Source organism: Ornithodoros turicata, unplaced genomic scaffold (assembly GCF_037126465.1).
Source record: "Ornithodoros turicata isolate Travis unplaced genomic scaffold, ASM3712646v1 Chromosome22, whole genome shotgun sequence".
NCBI classification, from domain to species: Eukaryota; Metazoa; Arthropoda; class Arachnida; order Ixodida; family Argasidae; genus Ornithodoros; species Ornithodoros turicata.
Window position 1 is genome coordinate 247,168 of NW_026999340.1, and position 26,483 is coordinate 273,650.

General features: G+C 42.4%; 1 protein-coding gene and 1 long non-coding RNA gene across 5 annotated transcripts in view; both read right to left on the bottom strand.

Moving 5' to 3' along the window:
• Positions 1-492: 492 nt before the first annotated feature.
• The window catches only part of LOC135373211 (uncharacterized), a 39,851-nt gene continuing 13,860 nt past the window's right edge, over positions 493-26,483 (bottom strand). Inside the window, exons 9-13 of one of the 3 annotated variants that reach the window (XM_064606451.1) lie at positions 15,928-15,984; positions 9,104-9,226; positions 8,551-8,757; positions 7,189-7,348; positions 493-6,452 (exon numbers count right to left, since the gene is read on the bottom strand). In XM_064606451.1, the coding sequence (XP_064462521.1) occupies positions 8,624-8,757; positions 9,104-9,226; positions 15,928-15,984 (314 nt within the window). In that variant the 3' untranslated portion in view covers positions 493-6,452; positions 7,189-7,348; positions 8,551-8,623. Of the gene's footprint in view, positions 6,453-7,188; positions 8,758-9,098; positions 9,227-15,927; positions 15,985-26,483 lie in introns of all 3 variants that reach the window. The other 2 variants (XM_064606450.1, XM_064606452.1) reach the window with 2 other exon arrangements.
• LOC135373215 (uncharacterized) lies at positions 18,622-25,777 on the bottom strand. Of its 2 annotated transcripts, XR_010416362.1 has the most exons (3): positions 24,304-25,777; positions 24,090-24,180; positions 18,622-23,183 (listed from the first exon to the last, which is right to left on the bottom strand). It is a non-coding gene; the product is annotated as an uncharacterized LOC135373215 (long non-coding RNA). The 2 variants fall into 2 exon arrangements; XR_010416361.1 differs by having other exon boundaries at positions 24,090-25,777.

The following is a 26,483-nucleotide window of genomic DNA, read 5'->3' on the forward strand; positions in this document are numbered from 1 at the left end:
AGTTGGCTGACAATGCTTAAAAAAATAAAATAGAGATAAAACATCTTCCTGGTTACGGCATGAAATACTGAACATACTAAACTCCATAAAAGTGGCAATGCCTATTAATATCACAGGGTGCACTAGAATAATCAAGGGCAGCAGGTGGCTGCCAATATTTAAAAAGAAAAACTTCACAAAAAATTTTACTAGTTAAGGCGTAAAAAAACAAAAAAGTGGCACTGGTGTCTGCAGACTGAAAGACAAACATTTCCTACCTGGGATTAGAGGGCAATTTGAAATGCAAAATATGACTAATCACAGGAAACAAAACATCAAATGTACTAATACCATAAAAATGTTGGTGCCTGTTAACATCACCGGGTAGGCTAATGACTAGTGAAAGGCAGGAGTTGGCTGCCAATATTTAAATATAAGCGGAGATAAAACATCTTCCCGGTTTAGGCACGAAAAAAAATACGCTGGTGTCTACACAACAACGGATTTCTTACCTCGGATTAAAGGGTACTTTGAAATGCAAAATATGAGTAATCACAGAAAACAGAGTACTGAAGACATTAAGTACCAAAAAAATGTCAGTTCATGCCTTCCTGAAGTAGTCCTTGCACGAAATTCTGACAGATGCCTGTTTTTCTGTATCTTATGACAGCCTCCATGTCCTGACTTTTACACTGCGTCTGGTACATAGCTGTTGCTGTTCTTCGCACTCTATGGCAGTGTCTGTGAGTGCTCTTTGTGCCAAGTTCCCCACGAACACAAAACATCCACAATATACGAGGTGTCGGGTGAGAAAGTGTCATTAAATTTCTAAAAACAGGATTTGCTTGGAATACACACAGAGACTTTTGCCGCAGATTGAGGCTGTTTGCAGTCGCGTTGCATATTAATTAAAGGTCAGCTACGCCGATTTCCCGATGTGTTGAAACGGTTGTGATATTCAGAACGAGCACATCCAACTGCCCCCGAAACGCACCTTCGTTTCTCAATTGTGTCATCCTATTACGAAAATTAATTCATCAAAGAAACCAAAACAAGCCATGGGCGCAGCCATTTTTGTGACGTAGATGGGATAAACTTGTTCCATCTACGTAGATAGAGAATCGTGCGTCTGATTGGATGAAAGCTGAGGCTTTCTCTGACTTCCCTGGCGTCTTCTCCCGTTTGCGAGGAAATCCAGTTATGGCCGCCGGCTACGATGAGCGTTTCGTCCGAGGAGTCCGAGGTAATCCCGAGAACTATTGAAAGATGGAAACAACAACCGGGACCTCACCTCAACATCACTTTCGGCGTGAAATTGTGATTATGTGCTCGAGAACTTCGCAGTTCAACCGTTCAGCTGCCATTCACGTCAACCCGTTTGCTGCTTTTACTACAAGTGCAGGAATGGGAGCGATTGAGCAACAACGTGAGACTTTGTGATTGTTTGAGCATATACCTGCAGAGGACTGGTCTTCAAAGAAAGAAGGCCGTATTTCTGCCCATGCACAACGTGCGATTGCCAGGCTTGTTACACGAGATACATATATTTATTTATTTTATTTCAAAAAAACCCAAGGGTCCGGAGGACATTACATGGGGGTGGAAACATTACATTGGAACACATCATGGAACATTGAGAATGGAAACAGTAATAACAGAAATAAACAGAAAACAGAAATAAGGAAACAAATTAACAACATCTTGGAATAACAGGATAAGAAGAACAATACAAGTAAGTACAGTGAACCCTCGTTAATATGACCCCCGATAATCTGACATACGTGCTTTACGACCATACTCCTGGGGAACAATGCAGTGAAACCTCTGCAAATCCCCCCGCTTATACGACAATTCCGCATTATGACCAAAATGTTGGGGAACGACGACGGTCATAATAACGAGGGTTCACTGTATACAAAGCGATAAACTCAGCAATACAACAGAACTAACAGTAGTATTGAAGATGAAGAAAGTGAGAGAGGGAGCTACGGAAAACTGTATGGTCGTCAATGGTAGCTATTGATGATGGGAGGTTGTTCCACTCAATGGTAGTTGTGCAAAAAAACGATTTGGAGAACGCGTTAGTAATACAGAGGAACCGAGTAACCTTGTTAGTGTGATCAAAATGAGGAAAAATGACACTCGAGCGTGTGATGGGTGATTGTCAAGCAGGCAAGGTGAAAAAAAATCTATGGTAGAGGGTTAACTTGGCGAAGCGACGACGATGTTCGAGCGGCTCGAGGTTGAGACTTAGTTTTAACGCGGAAACAGAGGTAGTGAAAGAGTAATCGTTGACAATGAAGCGGGCAGCGCGATTGTGAATGGCTTCGATGGCATCACAGAGATAGTTTTGGGGAGGGTCCCATATTGCGGACGCGTATTCAAGCTTGCTTCGTACCAGAGTGGTGAAAGTTAGAAGCTTGAGATGGACAGGTGCCGATCTTAGGGTGCGTCTGACAAAGCCCAAGGAGCGAGAAGCATTGGCCACGATGTGATTAATGTGCTCGTTCCAAGTTAAGTTGGAAGAGAGATGAACGCCAAGATATTTGTAGGAATCTGCTCTGGTTAATACTAAATCGCTAATTGTGTAGCAGAAGGGAGGGAGATAAGAGACACGTCGGCGAGAAAATGTCACGATGCAGCACTTAGATATATTTAGGGGCATTTGCCACTCGTCACACCAGCATTGAATTACGGCAAGGTCGGTTTGTAAGCATTGTTGGTCAGTAGGTTGCCTGTATACAACGCAATCATCGGCGAATAGTGTGATAGTGGAAGATATGCATGAAGGAAGGTCATTAATATATTGATGAATAGGAGGGGACCAAGAACTGAATCCTGAGGGACTCCCGAAAGGACAGGGACAGATGGAGATATGCGGTTATTACATGAGACTGCGAACGAGCGCTTATAAAGAAATTGAGTTAGCCAACGGACGACAAGCGGGTCGAGATTCAGGAGAGAGATTTTGTACATAAGCTTCGGGTGAGGCACCATATCAAAGGCTTTGCGGAAAACTAAGAAGACGGCGTCGGTCTGATGGTTGTTGACAGCGTTTAAAAATATGTCATGAACGAAACAAGCTAGATGAGTTTCACAAGAATAGTATTTTCGGAAACCATGCTGCAGCGGGTAGAAAAACACTTTCTCCTCAAGGAATTTGACTAAGTTTGAGCAGATTATGTGTTCAAGAATTTTGCATGCGATACAAGTTATAGAAATGGGGCGGTAGTTATTAACATACTGACTGTTACCGGATTTGAGAATGGGGACGACAATCGCTGTCTTCCAGTCCTGCGGCAACACGGATTCTTGAAGTGACTGTCTAAATATGCAACATAGCAGTTCGCTTGAAATCACTTTCGTGTTGTATAGTGCCTTAGAGTTAATTGAGTCAGGACCAGAACTTGAGGACAGCTTGAGTGACTCAATGATCTTACAAATTCCGTGGGGGCTGATGTCGATGGGCATCATGGGAGAAGAAAGGTTCATGGAAGAAGGGATCACTGGTAATAAAACTTGTGAGTAACCGTCGTCAGTGTTAAAGAGAGACGAAAAAAATGAAGCAAACTCGTTGGCACATAGATTGTCGGGGATGACCTCCCCGTTGGGGTAGGTTAGGCTAAAGGAGTGAGATTTAGGCGGGGACAGAACTTTCCAAAATTGTTTAGGTTTGTTCACGAGGAGTGAAGGGAGGTCAAGGTTGAAGAACTTAGGTTTCGCTTGTCTTATCGCGCGCATGTACGCACGTGCACATTCATGAAATTTGGCCCATGATACATGATCGCCACGGCGCTTTGCAATCCTGAAAAATCTCTTTTTCTTGTTTAACAGTGTTTTGAGATTTTTCGTAAACCAGGGATTGTGGTCGTAGGATTTTATCTTTATTTTTGGAATGTAACGCTCGGTAAGGTGATTTATGTTGTCGCGAAAGAGGCACCAGTTTTCTTCGACGGAGCGTGGTGAAGCGTCGTGGAAGAAATTATCATACAGAGTAACGAGACCCTCGTTAATTGCTTGGAAGTTTGCACGACTGTAGTCGTAAATGGTTTTGGTAACAAATTTGCGGATATTCGAACGTCTTGAGGATTTACAGACAGCGGACAGATTTACTTACTTCACCTGAGAAAAAGTATGTACTGTTGCACACATGGTGATGTTTGAATGTCTCGAAAAACATAATTTATGACCGAAAGACATCAATTGGAAGGTTTCGATTTACCTTAGTCGAAACTGAGAAAAAGTATGTGCTGTTGCACACATGAAGCTGCTTGAACTGCCCTTGAGCGCTCTGGAAGAACATCTTATTTGTGCACAAAATACAACAGCTGAGCCAACATTGAATTTATACCTTACTCAAAATACACAAGATGTGCTGCTGTGCATATGGTACGATGATACTGCTTAAATGTACTCTGAAAGCGCTGGCACCTCAGGCATGGTTGCTCTAAGCGAGCGAGCAGCAGCAAGGGTATACGAACACAAGAAGTCGAGCACAAGTGATGGAATGCACTTGATTAATCAGAAAATGAAATGTCTCAGTACCAGGTGTCACTGTTCCGTCAAGAAAAACAGATGAACTTTAAGGGGGCGTCTGGTTGGCACTGGTGACAGCCTTCAGCTTAAAAACCCATACGGTGATAGTTGAGACGTGGAGTGCAAGCTTTTCGGTGGTGCCAGAATGCCTGCGAATTGATTTAACAAATAATGCACTTCCAAATCTGTACTGAGAATACACCCGCTGAGGCGTAATCTCTAAAGGATGAAGCAGTAAGTGACAGATAGCGTATTTTTCTCTTCTACGTGATGCAATTTGCACCGCATGACTGGCTTGTCTAACATTACGCGTCTTACCTTTATCTGCTGCCTAGTCCTGCCCCTTCAATCTCCTGCTGCAGATAGGGTTGGCACAGCATCCCGGACGAGAGATCTTCAGCTTCTTGTGAAACAAGTTGCGCATTGCTTCCGTAACATTCGTATGAGCCAGATGAACAGATCAAGAGAGAAACTGATGGTCTGATGGGTTCGATCCCGACAGCTGGCTAACCTTTTCAGTGACTTTCATCTTATATCGAACAGATCAAATCACTGCTTTCGAAGGTGGCACCCAGTCGGAGTTGTAACCGATTGTTGCAGTCAATAGATTTCTCTTTCGCCTTTCGGAAAATTGTGATTGGAAACATTGGAACTGCATGCTGAAGTGTTCTTGCAGACGGGAGCAAAACGCTCACGTATTCTCGGCACGCAGCACAGAACACAGCAGGACTGTACTGGCCTAGCAAATGCTTTGCAGTCGAAGGAAGTAAAACTCACGTTCCTCGTGGGTTTAGTGAAGTCCAGAAATATACTGGCTCTCTAATAGCGAACTGTTTAGCACTTCCCCAATGTGAATCTGCGAAGCAGACGGCTCGGCAGAAGAAACTGGCCGGCTTGGCGGAAGAAACCAAGCCAAAAGTCATGCCAAGCCGGAGCCGGACCACGAATGTGTCGTCGACACAGGGTTTGTGGGCCACAAGACTGGATGTCAGTGAAACTAAAAATTCAATTTTCGGAAAACCGCGAGGAGTTTGGGATAACTATTTTGCATACATAATTAGTGTTCCCTTATGAACACATCGTGTGAGTACCATTCCATTCTGTAACACTCGAAAATCGGCGTAGCTGAGCTTTAAGCTAATTTTACTAAGTGAACTAGAAAATTAGTCAAGCAAAGGTAACGTTTTTCTTGATGAATTCAGAAGCCAATGGCCATGGCACAGTATTCCAATCGTATTCACGAGAAGGTTTATAAAAAAATTGACAGCCACAAGACCATCCCCGTGCAAAGCACACTTGCTCATATTTATGTTTTTGGAACTTTTCACTCCATCCAAGTACCCTCCCTGCTATGCGAGCAAGGACATAATCACACTTCCCGCCTTTAGAAACATGCGTGCCGTCAATTCCCACCCAGTGATAACGTCGGTTACCGCGGTAATGCCCTCGATCGGGTGTGGCAGACGGAGCACTTACGCAAGCACAAATTTGATCGAGTACGGCTCGCCAAGTAACGGTTTTGCGGCTTTCAATTTCTTAAAAATCGCCAGAAAAAAAAACTGATTTTGATTGGAATAGTGTGCTATCGCCATTGACTTCTGAATTCGTCAAGAACGTTACCATTGCTTGGCTAATTTTAAAGTCCAATTAGCAAAATTAGCTTAATGAATGTGTGACGCGAATGCAAACTGCCTCAACCTGTAGCAAAAGTGTGTGTGTATACTACGTAATTTCATAATTTGCTTAAGTAAAACCTATTTCTAGAAATTCTCACCGGACACCCTCCATATTTAGGAGGTCAAAAATAAATACTACAACAGTGTCTCACGACGTCTTTCTGTCGTTACGCTCCTTGGCATGACGTAGCCAGGACTTGACGTGCCATTCGATTTCACTGTCTGTAGGTTTCTTCAAAAGACTGTTTCCTGTGATGAAGCCTAAAAAGATAATTTGATTTCGCTGGTACGTAGAACTTCAGGACAGCATACATATCAACAGAAGTACAAGCAAACGTTCACCAGTATTGCAGCCTAACAACAGTGGGGTGTCAGTCATCTCTATTCAGAGAATGCTGTACATAAGTGATAACCTAGAATGGCACTGAAGTGTAACAAAAGTGCGGACGAAAGGAGCTGGAGTATCTCATTACACCATCTCTGTAGAAGTAATGAGTGGTATTAAAGCTGACACATTAGAGTAAATTTCAACAAAACAATCTCCTGTACAGCTAGTAGTGAGGTTAAACTGGCAAAGGCTTCTTGGTTACATCTCTGCCAGACCAAGCAGGGTTCCTTCGCTGCAGGGCAAAAATCTCCATTTACCTGCTAGAGAACTGCTGTATAAGTCTAACATGAAGTCAGTTCTTTAACCAATAATAACACCAGCAAGATAGCACGAGATCAGACAGTACAGGACCCAATGCCTCATTTTGCAATGGAAAAGTAAGAGATCGATTTTAGAAAGAAAAAAAAAAAGCACATCAAAGGTGGCGTAAATCGAATCGTTGGGTATCAGCGCATTTTTGTCATCCATTCATACCATGGATATCTTTTAGAAAAGATCATTTTTCAAACACAGTCAGAAACTAGGACCTGTGACCTGCTTCCACAACCACAAGTATGTTAACTTATTTTTTATGCTGAAATAATAAGAATAAATAATAAATAAGCTTACGAAAAACAGCCTCGCAGCAGAGAAGGTCGCAGAACCTTTTTTTCCCTTTGTTTCCTCTCCAGCTGAATGCCGTTGCGACTTCGACTGACATCAACGCTCTTAGGATTCTTTGTGTGGCGTCCCTGAGATTGATACCTCCATACTTCCGCAGAGTTTCTGTCTGCAATAGGAATATAGTTAGTTGTCAGTGAAAACCTTTCCTTTAAAAGATGACCCCTGTCTGTTTCTCCTGTTTCTTTTATCAATTATATCAATTACTACATAGCTTTGAATTTAAGGTCTAGTCACCATATTATAATTACTAGTTACTTTAATTTGTTTGGAATATATCAGGCATGTTCTTAAACAATTGGTGTTGAATGCAGGTGCTTGCAGTATTTGCTTTATTCATCTCTCATCTGCACTGCACTCCTGCGACCTCTCTCTCAGCAGTGCAGCAGTCTTGGGATGAGGAGCAGGCATGGCGCAAGCTACACCGTAAGAACAATGTGGAGATGCAGTGAAGAAACATGTTCGTTTCTAAAATAGTACGGAGGTGCTACTCTCTCGCACCAGGGCTGGGGGTGCAAGCAAAAAGAATGCACCTAGTATTCATGCTGGATCACTACCCTGAAAACTCCAGTCAACAATCACTGTGTAACATTATGTGTATAAGGAGAATACGTGACAGCACTGAGCGGGACCCACGATTGCACACCCATGTAGGGTAAGGTGGTCTATGTTGAAGACAGTTAAGCTATTTTGTTAATAGCAGTGAGAATACTCGCCTAAATTGTACTATAATTCGTTAACTGAATCCCCAAACCTTTCAGAAATGATGCACAAATTACTGTGGTGCTAAACCAGACATTTATTTTGTACGAGCCAAATATGACAGGCTACATATTTTCATCAACTTACCCCACCCTATGGGCAAGTTGAGGACATCAAAAAATTAATGCCGGATTTAAATTTTGTCTTTTGTTTGGGCCATCCGAAACGGTCAGCCACGAGTAGTGCACATGGAAATACAGGGCAGTGACACAGAATCATAACGGTGAGGTCATATTTTATTAGCAGAGAAGCAGAAATGAGCAAATTGGAAGTCAATGCTCGCGAAAGTTACAGATGGGACAAACAAAGGCCCCCCCTTACTTCGACCACATCTGCAAAAGAGCGTCTCACGTCTTTCTAAAAAGCCACGTGCAGAACGTCAACACGTTACTTCAGAGCCCAGACAACGGCTGTGCTCATCCTGGTGTCACAGACGAGAAAAAAAATGTTGCTAAGAAAATGCCACGCGAAAAACTCACTGTCCTCAACTTGCCCCCGTCTTCAAGTAGCCCCACTTTACCCTAATATTAGCTCTTGATGGGCCCTCACCAACTTCTTCATCTCAGTGTCATCTTACAGAGTCATGTCAAATTCGAGGAACTTATCTAGCTCTTCATAGGGCTCAAATACGCGCTCTTCTGCTGCAGTCACTGATGGGCGCTCCTGCAGGAGGCGTCAGAGTATTCATCTGAGCTGAATGATCCTCTTGAGTAAGGCGGATCGGATGCAGCACCCTGATCACCTCGTTTTCAAAGGCTGTAAAGAATATGTCATAAAGACATTGGCAGACAATGCACAAAATAACTTAAGGCATACACTGCTAGGTAATGCCAGTGGCAGCTACAGCACCTACGCAGACCAAATGGCACGCAAGAATGTAGTGCACTATCAGTTAACAGGCAGACAATTAGGCTGAATTGGCAAAGTAAAGATTGAGCACTATGGCAACAGCAGCGATGACGTGTGAAACTATGGTGATATGTTGAAGAAACTATATATGATAACAATGATGACAATAGGTATGGGCACAAATAGAGTAAAAAATGAAATAGGTTACAAATGTGAGCATGAGAATCAAATTAACAAACCAATGGTACCATACCACTTCTACGTAGTGTGCTGGAAGATGCACTAGAATGTGCGGGATGGCCAAAACTCATACAATTTGAAAATGGACGGCCAAAACTCATACATTGCTGGCTCTGGAGAGGGCTAGAAGTTTGACCTGAAACATGCAGAAAGAAGCATTCGAGAGCATTCATTGTCATCACGTTGTTCAAGAGCGTGGCCACTGCGCTAGCGCAATGGATAAAATAAAGAAAAAAATGGCGTTCCTTCACGAATTTCTTGCGGACGATCTATCGAACGGATTTTTGTTCTGAAAACGGCTTTGGTATCTGGTGACCGAAGAGATCAGATGTTCTCATTGGAGCAACTTCGTAGCTTTTATAATTAAAAAGTTAATTATTGAAAGTTAATTAAGACATTGCCTTAGGAGTCTGTTAATGCCCCCCTAGGGAGTGCCCTTCAGCATATGCTATATTGCAATTGATTTCATCTCGGAAAAAGTGATCGATATATTTTTAAAAAATCTGTTCACACTTAGCGTGGACACCCTGTATATATCAAACACATTCATATCAGAAATACATGTCACATGCAGATACTTATTCACATCAAATAGAACATTGCCGAAGTGCGGCCCAGCCTAACCCAACCGGGTAAGGCAAAATTTAGTAACAGCTGATTTAAAGTTGTTGGACTGTTTTACATTGGTGGGAAGAGAATTCCATATTTTCACACCATGAAAGTCAACAGACCTTTTGCCGTAGGCATTGTTGACCTTCCGTCAATTCAGGTTACCCATGACCGTTGTCCCGGACGACCTTTATTTATTGCCGGGTGTTAATGTCAAATGGAAGGTGTCGTAAAACGATACCATGCATTAGCAAAGAGATACGTTGCGCAACAATTTGGTTGAATGGAAGTATATTGAGATTTAAAAAGAGGTGATGAGATGAGACGTTACGGTTACTGAATGTCAAAATACCGACACACCGTTTTTGCAACACGTGTATAGGTTACAGATAAGAGCTATAAGCGGTGCCCCACGCCTCTACAAAATACGCTAGATTCTACACAATACTACACAACACAATACTCTACACAATACAAGACTCTACACAATACACTAGATTTATTAAGCCGACATTTAAACTAAGGGTCTGGGAAAGTCTTCGTTTCGGCAGAGGCTCCGCCGAAACGAAGACTTTCCCAGACCCTTAGTTTAAATGCCAGCTTAATAAATAACTTTCCCCCACTTGCTACCTCGGTCTCTGGCGTCTTTTTTCCCATATCTGTATATGCATATATATATCGGAGAGAGCTCCTGCTTACGTCCCTATCTCCTGGTCCGCAATGTCCGCAATGTCCGCAAAGTGGACATTCGTAGGACGTTCAACGTCCGGCCCAGTGGATCTCCTTGGAATACCCGTCCATATTTACATTGTAAGCAGGTTAAAACACACAATAAATATTCTTTGCCGGTACACAGTTGCGGTGGTCTCTACGCACTCCAGAAACACTAAATATCTCATGCACCAAATTTTGCAAAGCAAAATATGTACGATATTTATAATCTCCCATATGTCTCCAAATATCCGCGACAGACGTCATAGGGGACATTCAGTGGATTTACAAACACGGCAGAAATGTTACTCGCTGGGATATCGCATGGATGTGAAGCGGATAATGTGGCAAACTCCAGTGGATATCCGAACGTCCCCGGCGAGATATCTTACGGACATTTGCTGGATGTAGCTATGTTTGCTGCATCGTGCTATCACTTCTATTACAAGAACGGATTTTGGAATCGTGAACACAGATATGCTTCAACGGCGAGAAACGCACATCCAAGAAAAACGAGAAAGAAAACTTTCTCGCCTATAAGAAAATGATCTGTTCGTGGATGACCATCACGCATAATGCATCAGCACGGTGACAATGGCCGTAACCATATGAATTTGTAGAGCGGAGATAGCTTGGAGACTCACCACTGTTGAAGTAGCGTACGCTTAGAGTGGGAGTGTATTACGAGTACAACAGAGCTTGACCGATGCCATTTTGTCGAAATTTACGCTTAGTAAGTAAGATTAGAAGTAGAGCGTAAATTTACTCGTTTCTCTCGCGAGAATGTGTCGCAGTAAACTCCGGGAAGGTCAAGAAACGCCTTCAAGAATATCGTTGAAGACAGAAGACCTCCCACGACAGATCGTCCCAGAATCTCATCCAGCTGCAAACTGGCACTAATGTATCGCTTTACGACTCTTTACAGAAGCTGAGGATTTCAGGAAGTGACGTCAGGCCGGCACAGACGCACAGCTCTTATATTGTGCTCACCGAAGACGAACGCCACCTGCGCAGAACGCGCGAGCATCTACGAGGAGTCTTCCGCGCACCAACCACGCCTGACGACACTTCAGCCATGGCCTCCTATATACTCCTATAGCCTCCTATATAGGAGGCTATGTTTCAGCCAACGTTCAGCAACCGTCTCTGGCAATCAGCACGGATGCTGCAACACCACCGCGAAAAAGTAGGAGAACTCGACGACGTCCTCAACGGTATCGAGAGCCAGAAACCCACAAAGCTCAAGATCAAGTTTGATGGGAAGAAGACCGTTGGAAGATAATTTTATTGATGTAAATGTAAACCAAAGTGAAAGAAAAGAAAGAGACAGATGTCACGCATGTGTCGCTGATAGCGCCTGACGTGTGCTCTCTCCTTCGCACTTGATAAGCGAAGCTTTAAAAGCCTGAAAGGACTGATGTTCTGAGGCTGGAACAGCATAGAACTGACAAATACATGCCTCCAAAGACTTCCATCTTTCATCATCTTTAAAAGCCTGCAGCTGAAAGTAAACGTAATCTTTCTCCTTGTTCACTTCATGTGCTCGTGTGCGTGTGCGGCCTTGAATTACACCAACATGGTGTCCCCCTGGAATACTTTGGTGGGGGATACCCAGACCCCAAACTGACCTATGCTCGCAACATCGTGGAAGAGATGTGCAAGGGGGATTTCGACTTCGGAGCCGCATTCGACAGAGACAGGAAGCGTCTGTCGTGTGGCAGTTACCCTCTAGCTCCATCGTGTGCATGGGATGGAGTGTGATTGGTTGCGATTTCTATTTTTTTCTACTTCATTTCTTTCTTTTGAGACCTGTCCACTACAGCTTTATGCTCAAAAGACCACCAGTTCTCACGTTGTCGCTCAATCGCTCCCATACTTGAACTTGCAGTAAAAGCAGCAAACAGGTCGACGTGAACGGCTGTTGGACTGCGATGTTCTCAAGCACATAATCACGATATTTCACGTCGAAAATGTCGTTGAGTTAAGTTCCCATTTGTTATATCCCTCGTTCAAGAGTTCTGTGGATTACCCCGGACGAAACACTCATGGCTGCAGCCATAGCTTGTTTCGATTTCTTTCATTAATTAATTTTCGTAACAGGAAGGCAAAATTGAGAAACGAAGCTGCATCACGGGGGTAGTCGGATATGCTCTTTCAGAATATCACAACAGTTTCAACAGATCGGGAAATCGGCGTAGCCGACCTTTAAGGGGTATCTGACCAGAAGCTGGAGAGACCTTTCCGCAGTGGCTACCGACAGAATACACGAAAGCTACTTCACACACGATAATGCATGCCTCAACACCTAGTTTTCGTCAACTCCAATTTTAAACACCGCGGTTCACTCCGACGGGGGAACACCTAGCGTCAAACCAAGAAAACGTGCTATATATAGAAAACTCATCTGGTCATCCCACTGGGAAGACGTCAATCGCCCATGCAATCAACGCGCAGAATACTGTCACGTGATCAAGCACTACAACAACAACTTTCTGCAAGAACCAACATTTCCACGCCAATATACTGTTGTCACAGTGTCTAGTATGTACATATTGCGACATCTGCGTCCAGATTTATGACTGCAATAACCCAATTAGCGACTTCCGCGGAAAGCGAAACTAGCTACGACGACTTTCGGTATCCAGCGCGCTCTTTCGTAGCGTTAGTGTAGTGTGTGTATTTTCAAATTTCCTTTCTATATCATTCGGAACAAGGAACTAATTTATCGAGGTACACTGTTGGACTTCATTTGGCATGCCTCTCCCGGTTGTATAGTCAAAGCCAGATTTCTCGGCGGGCATTCAATTCCATGCGATACCGCGCGTTCAACCGTAGCGGCAGCTATGGCTTGACAGTATTGAACTGTCTCCTGACAGCGACGTAGAGAAGTGCAGATTTTGCCAATCGCATTTGAAGAATGCAGACTATGAGAGGAACCCGTCAGTTGAGCAATAACTGGGTTTGAGTACAAAGAGGCTCCGCCTACAGCAGTCCACAGTGCTCTTCCTTCACTCTACCTTCCAAGACTATCGTATCTGGACGCGACAGGGCTAGTGTATTCTGTATAATTTACACAGTGATTACTCTACTTGTGATAATTACGTTGTGGCATGCAAATGTTAGGAGGTCATTTCCGCAAAAAAGAAAAATATGGATGGAAGCCAATTGAAGTTTACGCGCTAAATCAAAAGATATACTGTACAATTCCGTGTGTCGTTCAGAATGCAGCCGTGCCAATGCACAAAGCAACAACCACAGTACTTAAAATGAAGGTGTGTATTCAGCACCTAGGTGTAGCATTTTAATTGTCGCAGCAATGTGTACCAATGTAGTTTATGACTTTTTCGGACAAGATGTGGAACCAAATGCTGGATATACAAGGCAGGGATAGGGTACAAGTTTTATTTTATTTGTTTTCCTTGTACTTTGCAGAACACTGCACATAGTACAGGAGGGTTCTGAATTCTAAATCAACCCACTTCAAATCCTCACTTTACCCCAAGCTGTACTATTGTTCTGTAATCTGCGGAAACACCACAGAGGGCAAATATGATAAAATTACAGTGCACCAAAAAGAGTTAGCCTGGTGTTGACAACCACGTCTACAGATGCGCACGCCCCTCGGCACCTTCAAGCCATGCAGCCACTTACAGTAGACAAAGTGTTCACTTGGAAATTAGAGATTTACACAAAATCGCCCTGCAAATTACACAAACTTGTTGAGGTCTTATTAGAGACAGGACACTTTGTTATGTGTTGTTTTTTGTGTGAAGTGCATGTGTGTAAATATGTGCACAGGTTGGTGCAATTGTGTATTTAGTTATGTGATTGCGATTTGCTGTATGCTCGTAGTGGCAATCATCTTTATTCAATCAATCTCAGTTATTGCAAACTGTGTTGGTGCCAGGCACCTCATCCTGCTGGTGCCTTTCTTGCCTGCTAGGCTAATTTCATTTGCTATGAAATGGAACATCGAAATGAAATAACTCTTCCAACAATTGAAACGTTCCGTTGCAATTCCCATTTTATTAATTAAATTAGAAAATAAATTCAATTTAAAAAATAAATTAACCGGACTGAATTGAAAATAGAGATCCTCACAAATTACTGTGGCTTTTTTGACAATGTTAGGATGATGACTTCACGGATGTATGTGGAAGGAACAGGAAAAGAAGACATCTGGAATGGTAATGAGAGTTGACTGTCACGTACGGGACCAATTTCTTTTATAAATGTGCTATCTAGCGCAATGTTGTTACTAACAAAACAATTTTGTGTGCCCTTTAAAGGAATCTGCCAGTTGCACATGTGGTGTTTGACACTTCTTTACACATAAGCTTCTGGTGATGGCAAGATTACCTGTGTTGTACCGCCTGACGAGCTGGTATTGGAGTTCCATGTACTAGTTATTATATATAATAGCTGTTTGAGGTTATTACATATTTATTATGCAGGTTTTATACATGTGAGTTCCCGCAAATGTACTCCGTGGTGATGAAGCTGGACAGAGAGGTATGCCTGCATAATAACACTGACAAATATCCTGCCCATAAAACGTGACAGTCACCGAGCAAGCAGAGGGGAGCATACAGGAGGTTGCTGAAGACAGCTCAAGTAGATGTCGAACTTCAATAAAAGAACTTCGTCGTACTTTCATATTTGGAGCTTTTTTAATGCACAATATTTTAAACAATGGCTCCTAAAAATGTATCAGACACCGTTACCAACGCTGCCGCCTGTCATATGATTTTTCCCAGAAGCCCAACAATGTATGACGCTGCATCACATATGCTATTTTGCACACTCTCTGCCGGCATATTACGAAAATATTATCTCAGTGCCACAATAAACTACATGGAACACATTTCATGTTACATCACCTTCGAATACAACATGCATATTGAATATCTGAGCAGCTCAAGATGCAAAGCTTGGTTCCTCAACGTCTACACTGCCCGGGACATTTGGATATCCAGTGGAGTTTGCCACAGATCCGTTTTACATCCATGCGATATCCCAGCGACTAGCATTTCTGCCATGTTTGTAGATCCTCTGAAAGTCCCTGCGACGTCTGTCACGGATATTTGGATATATAAGGGAGATTACGAATATCGTACATATTTTGCTTTTAAAAATTTTGTGCATCACATATTTGGTGTTCGTAGAGTGCGTAGAGAACACTGCAACTGTGTACCAGCAAATAATAGTTGTGTGTTTTAACCCATTTGATACTATTGTTCCCATTTGGGGAACAAAATATTACCTTAGCCTAACAGGATTCATCACAGTACAGCAATACTGTGGGACCTGCCAGCATAAGAGCCGAACCCCGCCCGCCTTACTTGGACCACTTGGGAAAACCCGCAGTAACCTCTATTTGCGAGCTGGATGGAACATATACTGAAATACAAATCGTTACACACACGTTCGTTAGGGGTAGCGTGGCGTAAACCTACTCGCACTGAGCGCACACTTTGCGCACAATAGTAAGGTTGAGGTTTTCGATAGTTAACTTGCCTAGTGAGCACTTCTGGAGGACTGTGAGCGGGGTCTGGAGGTCACACACAGGGTAACCTGCAAAACAGCCTGATTTAGCTGCAGATAACGATCATTCAACAATACTGTTTGGGTGCTATCAGACAGAGTTTGAAGAACAGTTACGACATGCTGACGGAATGGGTTGATTAAAGGACGCATCAGAACTAGATTTAGAACAGAATTAGATTTGAACATCATATGGTGACTCTATGGCTGTGGAATTGAGAGCCCAATGTGATTGCTGACCTTGTTGAAATTTTTACACTGAGTTGATCTGATCTTAACACATGTCCGTTCGCTTCCTCTATTTGTTTTCAGCACCACCTGGCCTCTGCAGTCAGTTTTACCACCTTTACCTCAGTAGTAGTACCTTTACCACACTTTACAATTCTCGGAAACATTGTCATAAACAATATAGTCTTGTTACTAAGAAAACGAGAACCCCTAAAACCAGTTAATGTGCACACCATGACAACATTATGTGGTTACAGCTGTGCTCCTGTTCGACCATTGCCTCTCAACGGAGGTCACTGTTTGTGAAAAAAGAGAAAAAAAAACAAATTTCTACTAGTTCTAGGGTACCCTTCTGAGTCTGTGAACGGCAGAACACCAAAGCGATACCTTATACAGCACTGAACAGAAGTGAGTACACCTTACGTGAGGTCCATAGAATACACAGTCAGGGATGGACACTTAAATCAATCCCTTACTGTGTATTCTATGGTGTATGGTGTAAATGTATTCTATGGTGGATGTATTCTAAAAATGGTGCAAATGTATTCTATGCTGGTGTCCAGACGCTCTCACCGCCACCTCCATTTCAGTTTCATAGAGTTCCAATTGACTTTGGTGGTGTAATAGCATGCTGTCCAAAGCAGGACATCCACAGAGAAAAATCCATTATTCGTGACTCTATGCACAGTCGTCTGTCTGCATGTGTATCTGTTCCTGTTCCTTGCAACTTGTTGCACCTGTGAAGGTATACACCACAATTTCTCGCTGTATTCACATTCAAGAGCCCCATCTCTTACAATACAAACGCATGCAAAAGGGATATTGGCAAAGTCGCTCACAAAAGTTTTAAAAAACGTGCTCGTGTTGTTTCTCGTCATGCTAGAACATGAACTATAAATATGACTACTGCTAATGTGGCAATCAAGTTTTGTCATTACATACTTGACAACTCAAGTTACAACGATGTTTAATAGCACCAGCTTTATGAAATTGTACCATTTAAATCTGGATTATAAAGTGTATTAAAGATTTTCCAGATGCTGTTATAATCTGAATATTCGTAATCACTATGAATGAACATGAACCGTAATGTACTAAGTTACTTACAAAACACAAGCTCTCTATATAATAAGTCCACTACTTAATATAAGTCATTAGTATACATAGGGGCTAGTACGGACCCTAGGTGCCTGGTTCGAACCCCAACAGCGTCTGGGCCGACTTCGCTCGCACATTTTTTGCCGCGTGGCGGGCGGCGCGACGGCGGAGGCGCTTATCGGCGGGCGGTGCGTGTGCGGATGGTTGTCCGCGCGCTTACCGGCTGGGGGAGGGCTGCGCGTGCGCTTATCGTTGCGTATTTTTCAGCCTGGGCCGACTTCCCTTAGAACTTTTTTCCACTACAACAGGTGTGCAATGGGCGGTTTACATGCAAGTATAGACATGCAAAGGATAGCAAAGGATGCAAAGGATACACAAAAGTACAAGTGAAAATATATTTATTAGAGGCAATAGTGCCAGGAATTATTCTGTGACTCTGTGTGGAGGAGAAAAACCCAGCCAAAAAACCTGAAGCAGAAGAAACATAATACAATACACGTATCAAAGATTATCTGCGCGTCCGCTTATCGTTGCATATGTTTCAGCCTCGGCCGACTTCTTTGGTAATTTTTCCACCTGGGCCGACTTTTTTGGCAATTTTTTCGCTACAACAGCCTGTGTTAGGCGGTTTACATGCAAGTATAGACGTGCAAAGGATAGACATACACGAAAGTACAAGTCAAAAAATATTTATTGAAGTCAATAGTGTCAGGAATTATGCTGTGACTCTGTATGGAGGAGAAAAATCCCGGCCAAAAAAACCTGAAGCAGAAGAAACTCAATACAATACACATAACTGAGAATATACTAATTACATGTACGATACATAGCATTCAATAGGTATCACAGATCAAACACAATATTTTGAATTACAGCCTTAATTACAAGTTCTGATACATATAAGTAATTTCGAGCACAATACGGAAGCTAACTTTAATATTCCAACATGATACAAATTTAATTAGTCAGTTCCTTGTGAAGTGAATAGCGCAGACATTAGGAAATTACTCGAATCAACACGATCAACACATAGCATTAATATAGAACCAAACCGACATATCCTCCAACATGTAGGGAAATAATAGCTACACAATACCATATCGAAACGAGAAACGGTCACCACATTTATTCAAAGAAGACATTCTTAATCAATATGATTACAAACAAATTACAAGTTGTATTATAAAAAGTCTAATATTCCTATGCATGAGCACCACCATTGCAATAGCGGGAAGTTCTGAGAGTTGTATGTAATTAACTTTGAACAGCAGAGACCCTGGAAGACCATGGGATATCTATCTGTCATCTACAGGACACGAATGACACGAACGGAAGAGGAAATAAAATCCATAACACAACATTTAATCAAAGAAGATATTCTTCATCAAAAGAACAGAGAAGAATAATCTATCATATTATCTGTCATAAAATCATCCTCGTGACATAATCTAATCGAACACTATACAGTTTTCATTCTAAGAGACACTACAAACCTAGCCTTGTTTTATGCATCCAACACACACACATAAAATAGAAATGTTAAAAATGAACTTCACCACATAGCACGCTTCTAGCAAACAACCAGCTCTAATGATACCTGCCCTGATTTGTTGAAGACGGGTGCCAATAGATGTATGTAATTAATTGCGAACAGCAGAGACCCTGGAAGACCACGGAACACGGCCGACAAGAACGCCTGTGAGTTCAGTGCCTGCGAGATAATACGAAGCCTTCGCGCAAAAGCGAATCTATTATCAAATGCCGCGATGCAATTGGAGGATTTTACAAGCATGATGTGCAGGCGAAGCCTGCATTTCGAGTCACGTAATCGTCGTAACACACGGCACACAAACGTCTATGAAATAATTTCCAAGTGGCAATCAGATTTTGGGAGAAGCGGATCACACTACCGCCATCAGAAATGCTTAAAGGTCAGCTATGCCGATATCCAAAATAGTCGAAACGGTTGGGATATTCTGAAAGCCCACATCCAGCTCTCCCCAAAATGCATCTTCATTCTCTCAGTTCGGTGCAGTACCATGTAAAAAAAATAGATAATTCATTCCGAAACACACATGGGCGCAGCCATTTTTATCACGTAGCTGACGAACGGGCATTGTGACGTGTACGCGCCTTCGTACTTTCCAGTGGATTTCAGCTACGGCTTCTCGCGACTTCACGTATCTATGCTTGAAGATGGCGGACAGCCGGGTTTCACCGTTCTGCGATAAGTAAACAGTGCAGCAGCTGCGAACTCATTCGCGAGCCAACCTCTGTGCGATGTTGTGACTGGAATTCGTCATTTGTGTTTTGTGAGCACGTACAATTTGTATCAAGTCGCGTCTGCGTTAGCCCCTTTACAGCACTTGCCCATTGTAGAGACTGACGTTTCGACAGCCGTGTTAGCAAGAAAATGCCGACAGCGTTTTATTCCTGCAGGAAAAAATTGTGCTATGTATTTGAGAAACCGCATACTGCTATGGGACAAGTTTTACGTACGATTTATCAATGCGCAACAGCGTCGACGATGGTATGTAACGACGAGAGACGTAAAACGAAATACCAATCACATTTTAAACTTTTTGTGGGATTCTGTGCATTTTCCAGAAGCTTTCTTTGAATCACACACTCCCATGTCACGCTGCATTGTGTGGCACGCTACAAACTACTGCATTTTATGTCTAACATCTGGATATTGTTTGTAATGAGCACCGTCGCACAAAAAGATGCACACGAAAGCTCCAGTAGCCATGTGGTTACACACTATGCAGACGCAAAAGAAGTACCAGAGCACATATTGCCACTTAGAAATGGTGTTTTTAGAAAGGTAGTGCCTGAAGAGTTAGGGCATAGCATAGATCCTAGAAATCAGGTGCGCCTCATCCTTCTGTAGAGTGCTCTTTCAATTCACAACTCAGCCCATGAGGTGTAAAAGTGTTAGAGGCAATCATGTGATTTGTCGTCCTGGGTGACATCACTGGCCAGCCTCGGAATTAATTCCGTCCTCAGGAATTATTGTACAAATCACTTTGTATGTAGGACATGATAAGCAATATGTAAGTTGCAACCCTGTCTGCAGCATTCTCGATTGCCTCTTACCTTTACAGTTAGAGACACGTTACCAAACCATTTGCAAAGGGCACTCTTACAGGGGCCGTGTAATTTGAGTTTTTAATTTATAAAATTTATAAAAATATAAGTATACAATATGTAATATGAAATTTATATCAAATAAAAAATATCATTTATAAAAAGAATTTATAAAAAAAGTAAATAAAAAGGCTACATGGAAGCAATCCGTTAGCATATCCATTGCATATGAAGCACAATTATATATGCTTGGACATCATCTAATTAATCTTCTGAACCATATGTGTGGCTGCATACGAAATTTTTTATGCGCATGCTCTACCTTCCTATTCCTACATGTGCACACGAATAACAGTGAATATATGTGAAGTGGGAAAAAGCAATGCTAGACTCTACCATCATTGTGCCCCTTTAACTTTTCCACATTTATGTCTGGTGAACAGGGAATATCTCACTAGAAAAGAAGACATTTGTGCATTGTTTGGCAAGCAAATAAATATATTTATTTACATTTTACATCAATCAACAATGTTGTGACCTGGTGCAAATATTAATGTCAACAAGGAAAGTACTTACACATTATTCCTATGTGCTCAAATGCAGGTATGACAATTCTCTTTTTGTACCTCAGCACAGTACAGTTTCAAAATTAACTGCACAGCATCAGCAATCTTAAAGTATCTCAAGAGGGGAATCACATAAAGTTCCAATAATAGACTCTGCAAACAAAGCTGAAAAAAAACAAAGTACTTCAAGAAAAAATCTGAATAATCGTTGCCGTTGTGATATGTACTACTATGCACAGTTCATGAATGGAGCACGTTACCTCATTGCATTGCCTCCATGTGAGCACCAGAACAGGCAGCTTTTTAGGTCGCTCTTTTCGTGTTTTTCTATTGTCTTTTTTGTTTTCTGTTTTTGCAATAGCAAGCAATGTCACAGTGAAACACAAGCAGCCAAGGACAGGATGAGACATCTCCAATGCGACTGCTAGCTCTAAACTGATATATTTATTAGCAGACTCTGGAATATACACATATATGCTGCTAAGCAAATGACAATTTAACCAATAGAATAACAGACAAGAAAAAAGGGTTATATATCTTCCCCTCTCCTCATTCTATTTCACAAGCAGCCCTAGTATCATTCTGAGGGTGTCCGTGCGTTCCCTTTGAGATAACGTACCTCGGACAGAAGCAAATCCAACAGCGGACTGCTTACACATGCAACTGTCTTGGATTTCTCTACCCACGTGTTATTTATTTACTTGTTATTGCCTTGAGCTGTGTGTTCTGGAAATTTAGGCAGCATCCAGAGTCCCTGCAATGTGTTGCCATGTTTTCTCGAGGGCATCAAAAGTCTGTCCTTGGCTGCCTGTGTTTCACTATGGCTCTCAGATACAAACTACCCCATTTCAACACAGTAGAAAGCACAGATTTGTAAACAGCATCTGTTGACTGCACTGTACATACCCCCATATAAAGGATCATAGTGGATACTACATCTTGTGCGATAATGTCAGGAACATAAAAAACACACGTAACATGAAAAACGAATAAATATTAGTTGCTCCTAACCGTTTTTCATGTTACGTGTGTGATTCCCTCTTCGCGGGCTCCTTGACAGTGTTTTATTAATTTTTTCCCCTTTTGAACATAAAAAAGTTAGATTTAAAACTACTCTTACGTCGTAGTAGTAGTATTTATGTGAAGCTACGCAATTCCTGTCCTGCAAATAATATATAACATATATAATACAATATAATTTAAACCATATGTTTCATCTGCCAGCGTGATGATCCCCTGAAAAGCAATTCACACTTGGCCGGAACTACCGGTTCTGAAACCTATCCCTGACATGTGTAGCAATCAGGGAGGAAACAAAAGGGCTGCGGTGGAAAAGACAAACACACACGGGCTATGTTCTCACTGGGTATCAGCTGCTCTGGCTACTAAGAAGAACATGTTCCAAATTAATATAACATGGCTTGACATGATACGCCGGCGAAAGCTAACCAATAAAATTAGTAGTTAAACGCACAATACGTAAACACTTGCCATAAAATGACAGTTTCCTTCCTGCATTCATGCGCTACCATTCAACCCACATAAACAGTGTACTGAATTTTTTTATAGCATTACACGTCGTTTGACAGAACTTGAACAAGATTATATAGCCCACGATAAAAGTAGAGTGAGCATAATGTGCAGAAAAAATGGCTAGGAAGCAGGCGAGCTGGTCAAGATGATGCATATGTAAAACCCCGAGACTAGGGAACACAAAGGGACGTGTTTGTGTCTGTCCCTTCCTGTTCCCTAGTCTTGGGGTTTTACATCATGCATACTGTGCAGCTTTCGATTCACGCTTAATGGCCGTAGCAGTAATGCATGAAGGTCACTGCTAAGTTGTGTTGAGAAACACCACTTTATGTTTGCCATGTCTAAATAAAACGTACCTGACCTGATCCAAATTAACCGTTCTGAGTCTGGAACACACAAAGAGAAAAACGCAACACACGCCACAACATTAACAGATAGACAAATGAGCTGTGGCGAGTTCCACCTTGGGACAAAGTCAACAAGTAATTCACCAAAAGTCAATGAGCGCCTGAAATGTAACATCTCTGACTGGTTGCGGGACGGTCCATGTTCAATTCCTGGTGCTAGCACTGACTCGCTTTTTCATGAATTATTTGTTGAAGTTTCGATGTGCTTGAGAACCATTCGTCAACCATTGTGTCCTCATGAGGTGATGAGGGTTTGTCATCCCAAAGAGACTCCCTTTCTGGCATGTGTCCTTATGGATGCTCATCACTGCAGAAAAAAAAAGGAAAAAGCATTTAATGACAAGAAATGGATAGTCCTATTTACTGTATAATGATTGTGCACAACAGAAAGAAGACTTTCGCACAGAAGGCTGTACTTCTCGAGGTCTAACATCAAGTTACAAAATTCCAGAATATATAAGACATGTTGTAAGGTAGAGAACAAGTAGAGTTATTCAGTTGTCGAGTTGTGTTGAGGGGGCAGTTGTACCCCCTTTTTATTTTATTATTATATTCTGGGATTTTGTAACTTCATGTTAGACATTAACAAGAGCAGCCTTGTGCACGAAAGTCTCATCGCATTAAAATTTAGATGCTCTCAACAGTCTTATTTCTGTTGTGATTCTCTATCGCAGCATACCTGCAGAGGCGCCATCTTTGCACCAAGAGTATGGACTTTGGGTAAAAAGACTACACAGCACTGGTCAGGTATTTTTGCCTATCGAACAGTATGTATGTATGCAGTATGCACACAGTGTTTGTGCACCGGACCCACTAAAAATGTAATGAACGTGGCATTGCCCACGGTAATGCACCAAGTCCGACACAATTATTGTAGAATCCAGGTATTTTAGCTTACATGTCAATCCAGTACCACATCCAGTGTGAAGTTGTGACAAATAAATAGTTTCCATTTTTCTTAGCTCTCAGAACACAGACAGTGAATTAATAAGGGTAGACAATGTTAACATGAAATCTGGGCTATTCTTCAATTAAAGATTCACAGATAGTAAAGGCACCTTCCTCAATGGACGTTGATGACACTGAAAATTCGAAAATGTTATCAGAGGCGACATCAGCTTCTGTGTGTCAAAGGATTGTATGTCCAACAGTAATCCAGCTAACAGTAACAAAAATGTGCAAAAGACAAATTAACTGAACGAATGGAACGTACCTTCTATATCAGACAGTGAAGCTTGTAACAGCCCATCCACAGGAACCAGTGTCCAGACAGCTAATCGGAATGGCGACCTTTGTTTTCCACCCTGAAAGCACAGGTTGTAACTTTGAAGGCAGATTTAAAAGTGGTGTCAAGATGTCTGCATGCGAGTGCACATGAAAAGTTGAACATAGGTGAATACTCAAATTATAACATCACATTGTCATACCTGTTGGTGGAGGTCGACTGCAACTAATGTGTCATCAATTTCTTCATGCACCAGATGCAAGCCAGATCATGCTTCATTTCCGCCTTCAGCGTGCACCTGTGATAATTCAGAAGTTAGATTATCAATACTATTGTGTTGTTAGTCGTGGTTATATCAGAGTAAGCGCAGTAGGACAGCTGCACAATTGATTCATTAAGCTTGCTATTTTTTATATCTGAACCTCGACTTACCTTTTTTGCTCTCGTTTTTTGCCTTGATCCTCCGTGGCACGTTCAAAATGTTGTGCGTCGGGCACCTCAGATTTTCATCAGACGATTTCGTGTCGAGATTCCAAATTGCCTCTGGAGTCGCGCGTAACCTATGATAACATTCGTGGACGAAAAATCCTTGCAGTGGAAATTAGCAGGCACCACTGTCAGCCAAGAGCTTCGCACTGCTTGGTCTTTTGGAAGCTTATAATAGGTAACACTTGAATGTTCCGATGCATTGTTCTAACAGCGTAGCACCGTCGCATCTTCGACAACTTCGCCGTGGCATATCACGTATCATATCGCTCCAGCCCATAAAAGGCAAGGTCAGAACAAGGAAGTACACCTTCCAAACGACGCCGTGCCAAAAAAAAATATTCACATGCTTTGTTTCCGGCTTAGCAACAACATAACAGCTGTTCGCTTATGTACGATGCACAGAGCGCACAGAGCACGACCTACTCTATACTAGTATAGTAGTAGAGGGCACTGAGGGCACAGAGGACGAAACGAAAGCAGTCAAGCGGCCAAGCCAAGAGTCCATGCCAAGCCAAAGACAGATAAACCGAGAGCAGTGACGTCGGTGCGCCCGTGCGCAGGGTTTGCCGACGGTCTGACGGCCGGGCGTGGGAAATAAAAAAACTGTTCTCTAAAAAACTACGAACAGTTGGAGCAAGATATTTCGCACACATATTCAGTGTTCGGTAATGAACACACAGCGCGAGTATTGCTCAGTTCTGCGGCACTTCAAAATCGGCATTCTGACCTTTAACCAATATACAATGAAGATGAGCGTTATGCATAAACACAATGGAAGATATGTTATATTAATCATAACAAGCAGATCAGCGCAGGTCACACATAAACGTAGATCCAATTCGCAAAATATACTCGAGATTTCCCGTAGCCATACAGAAAAACTATCAGAATATTTTAGTGTCATAGCATCAGGGCACTACAAATGGAAAGGTCATACTTTAATTTTATAAGTTTTTAGCTCATAACGTTGTAAAACGCAAACTCCACAATAAAGATCATTTTCTGCTTTAAATTTTCAAAGTCAAAATTGCACGCTAAGTATGTTCTTCTAAATTATATCTGCGCGTGTATTGGCATCGAGGCGGAAGACCAGTCACAAGGACTCGCTCCCATATAACTATCTCAACAAGCTAGGACTAAAACTAGAACTAGTGCAATGCTAACTACTGCTTGCGAAATCACGTCACGTTAAGATTGCTGTTCCTGCTTGTCGTCGCCATGCAAGAGACCAAGACTGCGGAGAGTTGCGTTCGGGATAACGGCACGAAAGAAAGTAATGCTTAGTAGTGAACAACGTACCTTCCGTGCGTTTCTTCGAATAGCAATAACGTAGTTAGCCAGCAGTTGAATAGCAAGTTAGCCAACGTCTTCCGAACTCCATAGCACCAAGGACTTCTCTCTCCCTCTGTAAAACTCTGCGAACACCCGCTCGAACGAGGCATAGCACATGTGACGACCCCGAGCGTGGCCGCCGTGTACTGCTATGCACCGCGCAATCCACACTTGGTAGTTTATCTCTACGGTTAAGAGAATCAACTACCGTCTGTCCCGGATTGGATTGGGGGGTTGAAGGAGCGTTTGAATGGTGCTCCAGCGAATCTGTGGAAACCCATACAGCTCCTCAACTCTGTAACTTCGGGAACGAGACACTCATGAAAAGCGTGCTGCGCAGTTTCATGGCTAGAACAGAAAGGACATCGAGGCGAGGTGATACCATAACGATGCAAACGATCCCTGAGCGGCAGGACATCATGCCCAAGTCTCCACTGCAAACTTGCAAAACGAGAGTCCAACCATCCTGCAGTAGCGTAGCGAGACGCGATTTGACGCGGGACATATACCCAGTAAACCACAAATGTCCTTTAGACGTCCAGAGGATGGTTCAGATAGGAC